At 41.1% G+C, this 16,209-nt stretch overlaps 1 protein-coding gene across 2 annotated transcripts in view; it reads left to right on the forward strand.

The window, feature by feature from the left end:
• The window catches only part of TRMT11 (tRNA methyltransferase 11 homolog), an 88,612-nt gene extending 73,611 nt beyond the window's left edge, over positions 1-15,001 (forward strand). Inside the window, exons 13-14 of one of the 2 annotated variants that reach the window (XR_007519206.1) lie at positions 1,650-1,908; positions 13,578-15,001. Coding sequence is in view for 1 of the 2 variants with exons in the window: in XM_049900328.1 (XP_049756285.1) it covers positions 1,650-1,733 (84 nt within the window). In the remaining variant the exon portion in view is untranslated. Of the gene's footprint in view, positions 1-1,649; positions 5,739-13,577 lie in introns of those variants that run through there. The other variant, XM_049900328.1, reaches the window with a different exon arrangement.
• The last annotated feature ends 1,208 nt before the right edge of the window (positions 15,002-16,209 follow it).

Consider the following 16,209-nt stretch of genomic DNA (forward strand, 5'->3'; position numbering starts at 1 on the left):
TGGGTGACAAGGACCTTCCCCCAGAGCTGACAGAGAAAGCCTTCCCCTGGAACTGATGCCCTGAATTTGGACTTCTAGCCTAAATTTGGACTTCTAGCCTACTAGACTGTGAAAGCATAAACTTCTGTTTGTTAAGGACATCCAGTTGTGGTATTTCTGTTATAACAGCACTAGATGACTAAGACAATGGCCAAAGGTGAAGCAGATAATAGCTCTACTATAAAATGGGCTAGTTATTAGATTTCTACATTTCTATTCACTTCTAAGATTCTGGTTCCAGAAAGATACCAGAGATGGAGCAAGTCAAGAGCAAATCCCAGTATTTAGGGTGCTCCTCTTCACTCTCAATATATTTTAGATGAGGAAGCCCGCGGCTAATGTGAGTATTCATGACAGCCTTCATCAACAGAGCCGGAACATGAATACTGGGAAATGCAGTTAGGGGGTAGAAGGCAGGGACTGGAGTGGGGGATTCAGTGAGCAACAATACTGATGGTAAGTGTCTAAACCCAAAACCTGTTGGTGTCAAGTTGATTTCAACTTATAGTGACCCTGTAGGGCAGAGTAGAACTGCCTCATAGGGTTTCCAAGGCTGTAATCTTTATGGAAGCAGACTGCCACATCTTTCTCCTGCAGAGCGGCTGGTGGGTTCGAACCGCTGACCTTTTGGTTAGCAGCTGAGCACTTAACCACTGTGCAACCAGTGGTTATATAGTGTCTACTATATACTAAATATTTAATGGGCTGACATTGCATTAAGTGCATTTTCATGCAACATTTAATCTTCATTACCATTCTATGACCTAAAAAAATTATTATATCCATTTTACAAATGAGGAAACTAAAATTCACAGAGGTTAAGCAATTTGAGTTGTTTAATAGTGGGTAATTTTGGAGGTGGGATTTGAACCTACATCTTCCTGACAAGATCTGTACTTCTAACCATTATACTCTACTACCAGTAGCTACTAGCTACTGTCTCCCATAAGCTATAAGTTTCTCCAGGATAAAGCCTCTGACCATTCATCTTAGTGTTCTCAATGCCTAACCATAGGGCGTTTTATGGAATTAAATCCTCCTCTCACAAAACTATTAGGCCTCCATTGACATGGAACTGTATGTTACCATGTCCGAAGACAGCTCTGAGAAATATTTAGAACATTTATCTGGAGGAAAGGGAGGAAAGCAAATTATGGTCAATGGAAATATGGGTAAGAACTGTTTCTGTTGACCTTGATGTTTTCCCAAGTCCTCCACTCCCCAGCATTCTAGTGAAAATGAACTGACAGGGACCACCAAGAACCAGAGAAAGAATATATACACCCTATGGATTTTTTTTTTTTATGGATTATTTCAAGTGTATTGAAACAGACTCTTCCTGAACAGGTTCTGTTTTCTTCTTTCTTCCTGCTGTAGTCCCAACCTAGCCTCCATTGAAGAATTTTTATTAACCCAAACCCCCCAATTTTTAGTATACTTCTTAAATTCAGAACTGTAAATTGAGAACTTAAATTTAAAAATGGAGAAATAGTTTTTTTTTTTTTTCTCTGAAGGGTACCTACAAACCCAAACCCAACAGGCTCTAAAAATAATGCTCCACCTCAGAATCTGACATTGCCATTTCTTTTTTGCTTTTATCTTATCATTAGCTCTCCAGCTCAAGCTGCCCACCAAGAGAAGTGAAATGCCAGAGCGGGTGTGCGGGCCTCCCTCCTCTCTTCCGGGCAAGTTAGGCCAAGTGCAGTACAAGAAGGCTGTTGACTCTGCATCTCTGCCTAGAGAATAGGCCATTCACCAGCTGCTCCGTCACTCAGTGCATCTGTGACAAGGTGCAGATAAAAGAACATCACAGCGCCCAGAAAGTCTGGGTTGGCCCTGCTCACAGGATGTGGCTAGTCACTGCTGGAGGTGAGGACAAGGCCTGGGTTCTGTCCAGCCCGCACACAATAGATTAGTTTCAAAGCTTCTCCCTTTTTCTTTTGATTGAGAAATGAATCCCCCAACTCTGATGACCGACAATGTCTCATTTTAAGAGCTGGATCTAAGTCAGTGTATCAGATTTCTGTGTTTAACAGTATTTTGTGAAGGCAACATAGACTGCTTGTTGGCTACCTTCGAATCAGAGGACACATTTGTCATTTATGCATTTTCTGTGCTCAGGGAAATGGGATCATTTCTCACAAAACACATTTTAGTTCCCCACCAGCGTTTTCTAAGAGCTGCCAAAAAGTAAGTGGCCTCTGGTTTTTGGAAGTGCTAGTGAGAAGTCATGCGGCTGAATGGGGGACTGCACAATGTAAAAGGAGAATCACGGGCCACAGGTGATCCATAAAGGAGGGGGAGGCCCAGTCCTCCAGTGCTTTACTGTCCAAAGTGTCCCCAGTGGACCAGCATCAGCAGCATCACCTGGGAGCCTATTAGAAATGCAGCGTCCCAGGCTCCAGCCCAGACTGACCGAATCAGACTCTGCATTTTAACAAGATCCCCAGGTGATTTGTATGCACATTAGAACTTGAGAAGCACTGGTCTAAACTCAAAACAAGACACTAAAAACACCACATATGTTGCTACCAGGGTTTCAAACTGGTTCTTTCCAATTTAACCCCCTGCTGAGAATTTGCTTTTCTAACAAGTTCCCAGGCCATGCTAACGCTACTGGTTAGGGACCAGTTCTGAGAGCCACTAGTAAAGCAATGGGTCTCAAAATTTGTGATACATAAGAATCACCTGGGAATATCGTTAAAACGTACATCATGATTCAGTATATCTGGGGTAGAAATGCAAATTCTCAGGAGGGGTTTGAACTGGAATGAACGAGTTCGAGCCCTGGCTACCAGAAAAGAAAGATGAAGAAAATCATTAACATAATTCTTAAACTTTTGGTGTCAAGGCTCATCATTTGCTTATTTAAACTAAAATCACCTGCTCTCCTTGAAACCATTTATGGTGCCTATCAGTAAATAACCTGTGATATGCAGATGACACAACCTTGCCTGCTGAAAGCTAAGAGGACTTAAAGCACTTACTGATGAAGGTCAAAGACTATAGCTTTCAGTATGAATTATACCTCAAGATAAAGAAAACAAAAATCTTCACAACTTGACCAATAAGGATTAATGTCATTAAGGATTTAATTTTACTTGGATCCACAATCAACACACATGGAAGCAGCAGTCAGGAAATAAATGACATTGCATTTGGGCACATCTGTTGCAAAAGATCTCTTTTAAGTGTTAAAAAGCAAAGATGTCACTTTGAGGACTAAGGTGCACCTGACCAAAGCCATAATATTTTCAGTCGCCCCATATGCATACAAAAGCTGGACAATGAATAAGGAAGAAGAATTGATGGCTTTGAATTATGGTGTTGGTCAAGAATATTGAATACCCCATGGACTGCTAGAAGAAAGAACAAATGTTTCTTGGAAGAAATACAGCTAGGGTGCTCCTTGGAAGCAAGGATGACAAGACTTCGTCTCGTGTACTTTGGATATGTTATCAGGAGGGACCGTTCCCCGGAGAAGGGCATCATGCTTGATAAAGCAGAGGTCAACAAAAAAGAGGAAGACCATCAATGAGATGGATAGTCACAGTGGCCACAACACAGGCTCAAACACAGCAACAATTGTGAGGATGGTGTAGGACAGGGCAGTGTTTCGTTCTGTGGTACATAGGGTCACTGTAAGCCAAAACCGACTGAATGGCATCTAACAACAACAGCAACAATTGGTAATCATTATATTTTAAATTCATGGGCTTGCTTGTTTCCTTCATGCTTCACAATTCTCAGAATAAACTAAGGATCAGTCAGAGTTTTTAGTTTATGATACCTGTAATCAGTTCAATCTGACATTTGAGTATATTGGCTTCCTTCTTGCTGCCATTAGCCAGTATTAAGTCACAAGACTGTTAGAAAATAATGGCTGTTGAGTGCCTGCCCAGACACTTGTTTCTCCTTCATTTGGTAACAGCACCTTCCTTTTTTGAGGCCTGCAGGTTGGTGGGGCTGTCAATCAAGGTCCTCTCCCCTTCTTTGGCCAGGTTTGTCATGTTATTATGAGCCTGAAACTTGTTATATTCTATCATAATAGCTGAAAAGACCGCTCCCTAGAGCCCCAAACTTCCCAGATTACTGTGGGGTCTGAGGCCTAGCTGTCCAGCTTTTCCTTCTGTGGCTATTCCATAGTCCATATCCTTGAAATACGGTCCGTTTTTATTTACCTAAGATAGCCAGAGTCCCTTTCTGTTGATTTAAACCGAAGTACCCCAACTGAGCAAAGGAATCTGAATGCCATTTATGTTTTGGAAAAATAGCCATCTGGCTCTTAATGAGGACAACAGGCATGCTTACCAATCACTACAACTTCACACCCGTTTCCTTGATTGGATGATATTCCACAGCCAGCTATAAAAGATTTTAGGGTTGTTCAAACTTTGTCCCTTAACTTGCTGTAGTTTATTATATTTGTCTGCATCTGTGAATGGAACCCTGGTGGTATACTGGTTAAGAGCTGCGCTGCCAACCAGAAGGTCGGCAGTGCAAATCCACCAGTTCAAAGCCTTGAAAACCCTGTGAAGCAGTTCTACTTTGTCCTACAGGGTTGCTATGTGTCAGAATCAACTCGAGGGCAACTGGTTTGATTTTGGTTTATATATGTGAACAGGTAATATTGATTAATAATCACCAGGATATAGGTCATTTTGTCACCTTAACCTCAGTGTGTTTTTGTTTTAAAACTTATGACTTTGGTCTTCAGATGTTTTTAGAATTTTTGAGTTAAAAATTAGCCCTAGGACAAAAAAAAAACCAAACAAACAAGAATTCATGTATAACTTATCAATCTACCATACGGAAAACATTAATGTTAGCACAGGCCAAACCATTTAATGACCATCAATCAAAAGATATTACTTAGTTGACAGATTTTAGTTGCTTTATCTATCCAAATAGCTACATAAAAATTCACACACTTTTCCAACAAATGTAGTTTTTATTAGTGAACACGAGAGATTGAAGGTCATAGAGATTAATCAAACGAATAAATAATTGTTGTTAGTTGCTGTTGATTTGGTTTCTACTCATGGTGATCTCATGCCTGCAAAGTAGAACTGCTCCATAGGGTTTTCAGGGCTGTGGCAATTTGGAAGCAGTTTACCAAGCCTGTCTTCTGAGGCACCTCTGGGTAAGTTCAAACCACCAACCTTTTGGCTAGGAGTGGAGCACTTAACTGTTTGTGTCACCCAGGGACATGCGAATAAATAACACTGTCTTATAAAAAATAAATTGACTCAAGCCTGTTGTTGTTAGCTACTGTGGAGTTTGCTCTGACTCATGGCAACCCCGTGTACAACATTGCCTGGTCCCGAACCATCTTCCTGATCCTTGGTAGGTTTGAGTCCATTGTTCCAGCTGTTGTAATGCCTTTCAACACAGGAGGCTTATCCTCCAGCACTATATTGGGCCATATTCTCTTGTGGCCCGTAGGGTTTTCATTGGCTAATTTTTGGAAGTAGATTTCCAATTCTTTTTCCTAGTCTGGAAGCTCCACTGAAACCTGTCCACCATGGTGACCCTACTGGCATTTGAAATGCTAGAGGCATAGCTTCCAGCATCATAGCAACATGCAAGCCACCACAGTGTGAAAAACTGACAGACAAGTGGTGGGAATCAAACCTAGGGGATGACTTACAGCAGACGATTCTTATTTTAAAAATGTCTTTGGAAAAAATGGAAGTTGATCCTGGTGAAACATTGGTTGATTTGATGTTCTAAATATAATCAATACTCTTCAGCCATTAAACAATATTGTAGATAAATATTGATTGGACATGTGTTCATAATAGATTAAGTGAAAAAAAAAGTATGTGCCATGTGATCCCATTTTAAAACCTGTTTTTATCATAATATTGCATATACATGGAGGTATTCCAATGTCTTATAGTGGTTATCTTTGGGCAGTTTTATTTTATTTCATTGATTTGTTTTATTTTCATTCTAACTGTATATTTCCTGATTTTTCTCTAAAAACATGCTTTTATAACATGAAACAAGCAAAAAGTAATTTTTAGTTAAAAATAAATTAGCTTAATTTGGACATAAATTAATAGGGGGATATGTTAAGGATTAGTCTGGCTATCTGGATGTAGTAAATGTCAGTTATATTTAAAAAAAAAAAACCATTGCCATCAAGGTAATTCCAACTCATAGCAACCCTATAGAACAGAGAAGAACTGCCCCATAGGGTTTCGAAGGAGTGGGTGGTGGATTTGAACTGTTGACCTTTGTAGCTCTTAACCACTATGCCACCAGGGTTATGTAGAAATACTAATTTTCCTTGAGAATGTTGGAAAAGTCTTAATAGTTTTTTTTTAAATTAACCAAATTCAATGGAAGTTAAATTAATAAAATATTTCTGAAACAGTTGTGTTTGATTTTGTAAAGAAGTCCTAGAGTTGAGGATTAAGAAAACAATAAATTAAACTTTCTGTTACAACAGACATTTCTGTCTTCTAGCTTCTCAAATTTTATTGTGCAGATGAATTTTCTGGGCATCTTGTGAAAATGCAGATGGGTCTGGGATGGGGCCTGAGATTCTGCCTTTCCATCCTGCCTCCAGGTGGTGCCGGGCCACACTTTGAATGGTGAGGGTCTCTAGACAAATGTTGTTGATTTTAATGACGTTGGAAATCACAAGCCAAAGGCTAATAAACCATTTGGTGAGCCAAATCTTTTTGAAGCCCAGGACAGAGAGTTGGAAGAATTTGGGCCTTCTGGTTCTAGGATTTGAATGTTTCATAATAGTGGGACTGAGGTCAGGATCTAGGAGTAAGAATGAAGATGGGATGTTGGATCAAAATTTTTCAATGTGGGCCAAGGGGAGCCCATGGGAGGAGTGAAACCATCCACCAGTGTGGCTATTTCTTACAATACTGTTTAATATAATCCTCCTGATGATACCATAGCTAGTCTCCTTCACTCAGTGGATTAGAAAGAACTAGAGATTGGCAACTTTTGGAGAGGATGAATGGGAGAGGGGTGGTGGCTTGTGAGCATGGGGGGTTCTTGTAGTTGTTGTGTGCCATCAGGTAAATTTTCAATGCATAACAACTGCATATGACAGAGTAGAACTGTGGAGGGGAGGGAAAATTTAAATGGTGAGGTCTACACATTGATGCTGACTCCTGAGCGTAGCTAGGGGTGGGATGGAGGGAGGAACAGGCGATGCAACAATTTAGGGCCCTCGACCTCTGGTGTATCTGAGGACAGCCCCAGCAGCCAGCTGCTACTGGCACCCTGGGTTAAGCCAGAGCTCTTGACCCTTTTAAGAATGCAATGGGAATCAGAGTAAATTTACTACATAGTTGCCAGGGCAGCCCAGAGCCGTGGGTCTCTGGATAGAGGTTATATGGGAGAAAATGAGGTAGGCAGCTTTGAAATCAAGCTTTGCTGCCTGTTTTTTTTTTTTTTTTTTAGCTCAGTACCAGGCAGGCCTGTGATGGTGGCTGCTGAGGTCCCCCTGAACAGCCAGGTGTGGGGAGGCGGGGAGGGGGAAGGGGTCAGGGGGTGGATGATCTGCTTGAGGCTCACAAGTCATTCAGTTCAAACTGCAGGCTTGTCCCATACGCCTCACTGGGGGAAATAAGAGTGATTGTTACTATCTCAGGAGAAGTGTTTTCTCTAAAGCTGTTATGTACAAATGATGATCCTGTGATGCACCGTTCCTGCACTTTCTAATTCAGCTATATGTATAGAGCAGTCGGAGCCAGTGATTGTGCTGGGCATGTCCTCATGTTACCCCTTTAAATCATGACAGCAGCTTCGTCTGTGGAGTAAGATGTGCAATCGTGTCTCATGGATGAGGAGACTGGGGCTCAGAGAGGCTAAGTAACTTGGCCAAGGCACACACAGCAGGGCAGTAGAGGAGCAGAATTTAAACTTTTTATCTCGCTACCCGTCCTGCACTGATTGCTGTCTTTTCCTTCTTGACTGGTTTCACTGCTTCATCATGAACTTGACAGTGAGGGGAAAATGGGCCAGCAGTGTGTTAAGGGAAGAGCTTCTTTCAGGCACTCACAATGTTTTTTGAAAACAGGAGATGAATTAGGAAATTGCAAGTCCCTTTCCATAATCCCTCTGTATTAGTTTCCTAGAACTGCGGTGACAAGTTATCACAAACTGGGCAGCTTAACACAACAGAAGTTTATTCTCTCATAGTTCTGGAGGCTAGAATTCTGAATTCAGGATTTTGACAGGGCTGGGCCCTCTCTGAAGATTCTGAGGAAGACCCTGCCTTGCCTATTCCAGCTTCTGGTCTTCCTCTGTCATCACATGTACGTCTTTCCTCTGTGTCTCATCTCCTCTTATAAGGACACCAGTCTCGTTGGATTAGGGCCCAGGATTCTCCAGTATGACCTTATGCTAACTTAACTAATATCATTTGCCAAGATGCTGTTTCCAAATAAGGTCACATTTACAGGTACAGGATAGGGGAAGTAGAACTTGAACATATCTTTTTTGGGGACACAGATCAACTCATAAAACCTTCATAGAGGACTCATTACTATTTCTTACAAATTAGAAAAGCCTAGAAAGCAGCAGGGGACATGGTTGCTTCCCACAGGTTTTTCCTCCTGCAGAAACCTGAGGTGGGCATTTGATATATGGACAATTTAACAGAACTAAAGATGAAATAAAGGCAATCTTTTTGTCCAAAATCTTGTATTTATAAACAAGAAGACTGCAGTGCTTCTTAGTTCAATTTTGCAAATGCATTTAAGGGCTTTTGGGGAGGTGGATAGCACAGGGGGTGGTTTCCTGGCTTAGGAATCAGGACACCAGCTTAGCTGGTGACTCTGGGCAGGTTCCATAACTTCTTTTGGCCTCAGTTTCCTCATATATGAAATTGAGATGTATAATATGTCACAGGGGCATTGCCACGATTAAGTAAGCCAGTAATGGTTAAAACAACCACCACCACCCAGCCCATGTCTATATGGGCAGAAGACACAGAGAAGTGTTAGGCATAGCTGTGTGTTAGGGGAGGAGCTTCTTTTAGGCAATCAAAATTTTTTGAAAACAGGAGATGAATTAGGAAATTGCAAGTTCCTTCTTTCAATAAGCCCTCTGTATATTTTATTAGTTTCCTAGAACTGCTGTGACAAGTTATCACAAACTGGGTGGCTTAACACAACAGAAGTTTATTCTCTCAAAAGTTGGACTGGAACCTGGGGGCCTCCTGACTCCTGGTCCAATGCTCATTCAAAGAGCGTATGCTGTCTTTTGACTGGTAAAGTCGCCTGCTACCTGTTCTGATCGAACTGCTTTATCCCATCTGCTACTGCTCAGCCTCGAACTAGCAACCTGATGAAGTGCAGTTGGCAAAGCAAAATGAGGATGCTATGTTAGAGGAAAGCTTGATGTTTAAGCACATGGTATGTTCCAGGCAGCTATGCCACTGATATTTCAAATACCAGCAGGCTCACCCCTGGTGAACAGGTTTCAGTAGAACTTTCAGACTAAAATAGGCTAGGAAGAAAGGCCCAGTGATCTACTTCTGAAAATCAGCCAATGAAAACCCTATGGATCACAGAATATTGTCTGAGACCAACTTGCTCACTTTGAGCATATCATCAGGAGAAACTGATTTGTGGAGAACGACATCATGTTTGGTAAAGTGGACGACTGACGAAGGTGAGAGAAACCCTCAATAAGATGGATTGACACAATGACTGCAACAATGGCCTCAAACATACAAATGATCATGAAGATAGTACAGGACTGGGCAGTGTTTTGCTCTGTTATACATAAGGTCAATATGAGTTGGAGCTGACTTAATGGCAACTAACAACAACAATGTTGGGCACAATGCAGAGACCTGAGAATGCAATGGTGAGTAAAACATGCTTCTTGCACAGTTCATCGTTTACATATAACCTGTGATTCTTACTTTGGGGGTGAGGGAGTGGGCACAGCAAATTGGAATCATTGGAGCAACTTTTTTAACACATACATGCCTGGAACCTGTTTCCCTTTGTCCTCCATCATCCTTAGTGTTCCATAACTAAACACAAAAACAAACCGGTTGTTCATTTGATTCTTCATAGTGACCTCATGTGTGGAGAGTAGAACTGAACTCCATAGGGCTTTTTAGGTTGTGACCTTTCAGAAGAAGATAGCTGGACCTTTCTTCTGAGGTGCTGTTACCAACCTTTTGGTTAGTAGTCAAGTTTTAAGCATTTGATCTACCCAGGGACTCCCTTCCAGAACTACTCAGTAAGAATTTCAGGATGCAGAGCAGGGTTGCATGACTATTTTGAAAAATCTTCTTATGTGATCCTATACCTACTTTCCAAATCTTTAAGGATCACTAATAAAGACCCTGTCGTTCCGCAACCACAAGGAAAATATTAAGAAGGCCCAACCATGCTTCTTGTTGGGTGGTCATCTCCTTCTCATCCCTCACCACTTAACCTTACTGGTAGCATGTTCACATGCATAGAGACAGGAATTGCTCATATGCATTACTTACCAATACAGGAACCACTGAGTGGAAAGCATTATGAGCATCACTTCAATGCACAGAGGATTGCACTGTCCAGAACACATGTGAACTTAATTTATAGAATTTCTATTAGATTGCATTTCCTGATCACCTTGCATTTGGCAACTGGAAAGGCAGACTCAAAAAAATTAATTTGCCTCCAAGCTGCAATTAAAGTCACAATTAAAGATTAACCAAAACCAAACCCGTTGTCATCAAGTAGATTCTGACTCATAGTGACCCGTAGGACAGAGTAGAACTGCCCCATGCAGTTTCCAAGGAGTGCTTGGTGGGTTTGAACTGCCAACCTTCTGGTTAGGAGGCGTCACTTTTAACCACTACACCACCAGGGTTTCCAGTTAAAGATTAGAGACACTCTTTTGAAACTGTGTATTTAATGAACCATGACAATTTCTGACAAGATGATAATACTCAATAAACCATAAAAGGCAAATTTTGCTTTGAACTAAAACACAGAAACCACATGGGACCCAGATCTGGAGGAAAGGAACCTGGGCTTGCAGGTTGCTGATCCTTCAGATTGGTTGGTAATTTTATCTTTTTCCTAAGATAAATATTTCCTTTAAAAATCTGTGATGGCAAGAAGTGGTTTTTACTCACTTAATGAAATTACTTAAATGCAGAGTCAAGATGCTCTTTTCTTTTAAAAACATTTTTATTCAAGAGCATCTTGAGTCTTTGCATTTAAGTAATTGCATTAAGTGAGTAAAATTTAAAATCCTTGTTCTCATAGAGTTTACTGTCCAGTGGGGGAGATTAATATAAGAAATAGTTGGCATGTTGTTGCTTATACACTATGTAGTCTTAAGTAATTTATTTAAATAAATAAATAAATTCAATACTAATTACTCAATTAATAAATAAATTCGATCCCCTTAGCCCCTATTTACTCATTTATAAAATGAGCTACTGGAAGCATGTAAGAAAGTAAGCTATGGAAGTGGCTGGCACGCAGCTGATGCTCAGTAAATTGTTTATATGAACACTGAGATGGTCCTGGACACGGTTTTTTGCCTTTATGGTGTTTAACCTGAATGCTGTTAGCTCTATTGACTGTGCTTTGCTTTACTGTTTCTGGGAGAATTCTGACAACATCCCCAAAACAATAATTATTTGGATTTTTCTGGTTCTGCCTAGTTTTTTCTTCCCCCCTTAAATGAAGCAAATTTCTCAAATAAAATGGAACCCCAACATTAAATTATACCTAGGTGTTCTTGCTGGTTTTAGTTATTTTGGATCCTTGTCGGAGCCCTGCAATTGGAGATAACCATCTAGCTGCAAAGTTGGATGGTGTCTTAACTCCCATTTGTTAACAGCTTCATGCTGGCAACTCTCCATGTGCTGCTGCCAGAAGGGTGGCTCTGTTTCAGGAACCTGTCATCCAAGACCAGTGTACCTGCCAGCATTCAGAGGCGGTGGCTTCTCTGGTCATTGGAGACCTTTAAGAGCAATTTTTCTTCTGTTTTTGAAGGCAGAGACTGTGGGCATGAGGTGAAAGATTGACAATAGTGATACCTTTGCATAAAAGATGGTTTTTTCAGATGAAGAAGGAATTTATTATTTTCACTGAAAACAAAAAAAGATCTATTAGAAATGACCTGTAAAATTACCTTCATTTATGAAGAGTCAAATAGAGGAGGTAAGATGTTGCTACTCTGCAATTGGTCCCTCTGGGTGGATTTGGAGCAGTTAGAGGGTCCTATAAAAGCAGAACCACATGAATCAAAATAAAAACAAACCCACAGATGACACATTAAGTACTAGCCATGGGCTGCCTCTTCTAAGCTCTCTGGATAGAAGCTAAATGCAGGAGAGACTAATGTTTGGAGAAAGTGATCAAGATGTTCTCCTCATCTGAGAATCAAAAAATTTTCACTTCTTTTGCTTTCTTGCTAGGATTTCCATATCAGAATCAAGAGACATGTTGGTCTCTATAGTGGTTTCCAGTTTGCTGCTGATGGTCAGAAGCCAGCTGTCTTGGTTATCTAGTGCTGCTATAACAAAAATACCACAAGTGGATGGCTTTAACCAATAGAAGAGTATTCTCTCACAGTCTAGTAGGCTAGAAGTCCAAATTCAGGGCATCGGCTCCAGGGGAAGTCTTTCTCTTCTCTGTCAGCTCTGGTGGAAGGTCCTTTTCATCAATCTTTCCCTGGTCTAGGAGCTTTTCAGTGCAGGGACTCCAGGTACAAAGAATGTGCCCCCCTGCTCTTCTTTCTTGTTGGTATGAGGTCCCCATGTTTCTCTGCTCGCTTCTCTCTTTTATATCTCAAAAGAGATTGGCTTAAGACACAATCTAATCTTGTAGATGTTATCAATATAACTGCCACTAATCCTTCTCATTAACATCATAGTGACAGAATTTATAACACATAGGAAAATCATGTCAGATGACAAAATGGTGGGCAATCACACAATACTGAGAAGCGTGGCCCAGACAAATTGATACACATATTTTGGGGGGTCACAATTCAATCCATGACATTCTACCCTTTGGCCCACCAAAACTCATGTCCATGCCACATAGAAAACATATTCACCCCACCATATCATAACAAAAGTCTTAAGTCAACTCCAAACCCAGAATCCAAAAATTCCTATTCATCTATGAAATCTAGAATACAAGTTATCTGCTTCCAGAGTGCAACGGTGGGACAGGTACAAGCTAGACATTTCCATTGCAAAGGGAGAAATTAGAGGAAAAGAAGGGATAACAGGTACCAAGCAAGTCAGCAGAACACATCATATTAACCCTCAAGGCTTGAAAATAATCCTCTGTTCTCTGAGACCATTTACACAATGGCCCTGCCCTCCAGACTCTAGGTATTGGCCGTGCTTTCTGGATTCTGAGTGGAGGCCCCTTGGCCCTGGGCTTCAGCTCCACCTTCCAGGCTCACTGGAATGGCAATTCTGCTCCCTTGGCTTTGGGTGGCCTCATTCTCCTAGTTAGACCTGTGTGGTGACTCTATACTTTGAGACTGAGCAGCTCTGCTTCCTCTGTTCCTTATCTCTTCAGCTTCTGCTTCCTGGTTCCATGGCCTCCTGGCCCCTCAGGCCTCTTTGCCCATGCCTGCTCTACCGGGGGAAGTGTTCCAAAGATCTTCAGCTCCACCAATAAATGGCTGGAGGCACCCTACTCCACCAGTAAACTTCAGCTGGAAGACACTCATCTCTCTTGCTCCTTGGGTTGGCAAGCCTAGCTCCACTGGTAAGTGCCTGGAGGCACCTGACTTTGCCAGGAAGTCTCCTGTGCAAAGGCACTCAGCTCTCTTGCTCCATGGGTCATCTCCAGCACTGTCTCATGCCGGTCTCCTGGTTCAGCTGCTGCTGATTCTCTGCTGCTGCCATTTCTTTGCTGCTTCTTGCTGTCTGTGCCGTCTCCAGTATAACAGCTGTCTTCACTTCCTTTTGAATCCTCACCGGAATTATCTTTGATGTTCATAATTCTACCAACAGTCTTTTCAAGGCATTTTACTATTGGGTGCTTTAAGACTCTTCCAGCCTCTACTCATTCACAGTTTCAAAACCTTTTCCACACATTAGGTGTCTGTTAGAGAAGCACCCTACTCCTGGTACCAAATTCTGTCTTAGTCATCTAGTGTTGCTATAACAGAAGTACCACAAATGAATGGCTTTAACAAACAGAAGTTTATTCTCTCACAGTCTAGTAGGCTAGAAGTCCAAATTCAGGACTTCAGCCCCAGGGGAAGGTTTTCTCTTCTCTGTCAGCTCTAGTGGAAGGTCCTTGTCATCAATCTTCCCATGGTTTAGGATCTTTTCATTGGAGGGACCCTGGGTCCAAAGGATGCACACCCCTACTCTTCTTTCTTGGTGGTATGAGGTCCCCATATCTATCTGCTTGCTTCTCTCTTTTATATCTCAAAAGAGATTGGCTTAAGACACAATCTAATCTTGTAGATCTCATCAGTATAATTGTGCAAATCCTTCCCATTAGCATCATAGTGATAGAATTTACAACACACAGGAAAACCACATCAGATGACAAAATGGTGGACAATCACACCATACTGGGAATCATGGCCCAGCCAAACTGATACACATATTTTTGGGGGACATAATTCAATTCATGACACCAGGAAATTTTGGAACTATGCAAGTCTTATCTTTGGTGCCACAGACACCTTCTTCTCTTGATTTTTTTTCTTTTTGCCCCCTCCCATGTAAATGGTTCCCTCACATGTTCTCTTTATTCAAATTTGAATAAAAAATAATTTCACGTCTTGCATTCATCCTAAGGGAGAAATATTTGCAAAAACAGGTTAAACTCGTGTGAAAAGAAACTGAAAACAAAGGAATGAAGCTCTGAAGACGGAGTTCCAGGTATCAGCAAATTGGTGGGAGATTTTGAATGATTTTCTTTCCTTCCCTCCTTCTTTCCCTCCCTCTCTTCTATAAAAACTCATAGACCTATTGCTTGTCCTCCAAAAAAAAAAAAAAAAAAAAAAATACCTTCTAGGTGGTGACACCATCACACATAAACCAAATTTGAACAATAATAACACCATAACAGCACTACTTGTCCAGTATTTACTTAAACAATGTGCTAAACATCATTTGATCCTTAAAACAATTTGTGATGTTGATAATATTATTTACTACGTTTTTACAGATGAGGAAACTGATGCTTAGAAAGATTAAGAACTTGCCCAGCATTGCATGCTTCCTAAATGGAAGAGTCAGGCTGGTCTGATTCCAGAGCATATAATTCTAACTAAGCGCTATACTGTGCCTTGCAGGCTGCGATAATTTACATTGTAGGAAAAGGAAATAAGAGGCCAGTGAGAGAAGCTTTGTAGAGGTGATGGGACTTGAGTTGATCATGAAGGATGCATGGAAGAAGCCTGCAAGTCAGTGTTATTTATGACCTTATTATGTCCCCAACTCTGATCATTTCTTTGCCTTCACAAGTAATAGGTCCTACATGAGCCTTTGGAGTGTAGTAGTTTTCCACTCTAAGTGGAAACTGGTCGTCATTAATCACTGCATGTAGCCCGGTTTCCTCTGGGGGGCTTCCTTGGGATGCCAATGAGTCTTTCTAATTAGCTGTAAAATCATGAAAAGTGTACGTCATGTTTTAATCATAAGCCACTTGGGCACTGGCATTCGTATGTATCATAGCTTAAATTCTTAGTTTCATTTACCAAATTGTTATGAGTTTATGACACTTTTAGTAGATCTCCCATTAGCCCACAGAGCCCAGGATTGCAAAAACTATGAATTGTTTTCAGTAACTGAATCACAGAAAAGCAAAGCAAAAAAAAAAAAAAAAAAAAGGCATCAACACATTGTCAGTGGTTTATTTTCCCATGTGTTGGTGGAATATTAAAGATCTTTGAGATCTTTGCAGATAATTCAGTACAGGCCTGGTTCTAAGAATAAAAGCTGCCATACTGATCAGTAAGAGAGAAAATAATTTTTTTTTCCTCAGAAGCTAAAGTGAGCTCTCCCAAGAATATGGGATTAGAAGTCACACTATAATTGGGCTCTAGTGTTGAGATGGAGCATCAGAACAGGTTCAGAACATTATGGCCACAGCTGGAAACATTAAATTTCAGCTAGTGGCCTGAGCCCTTCTTTGTGCCTTCTGGTTCTTCAAATCAGTATCATGTCTAGTGCAAGCCTATGGG

The sequence above is a fragment of the Elephas maximus genome, chromosome 1 (assembly GCF_024166365.1).
Source record: "Elephas maximus indicus isolate mEleMax1 chromosome 1, mEleMax1 primary haplotype, whole genome shotgun sequence".
Taxonomy (NCBI): domain Eukaryota; kingdom Metazoa; phylum Chordata; class Mammalia; order Proboscidea; family Elephantidae; genus Elephas; species Elephas maximus.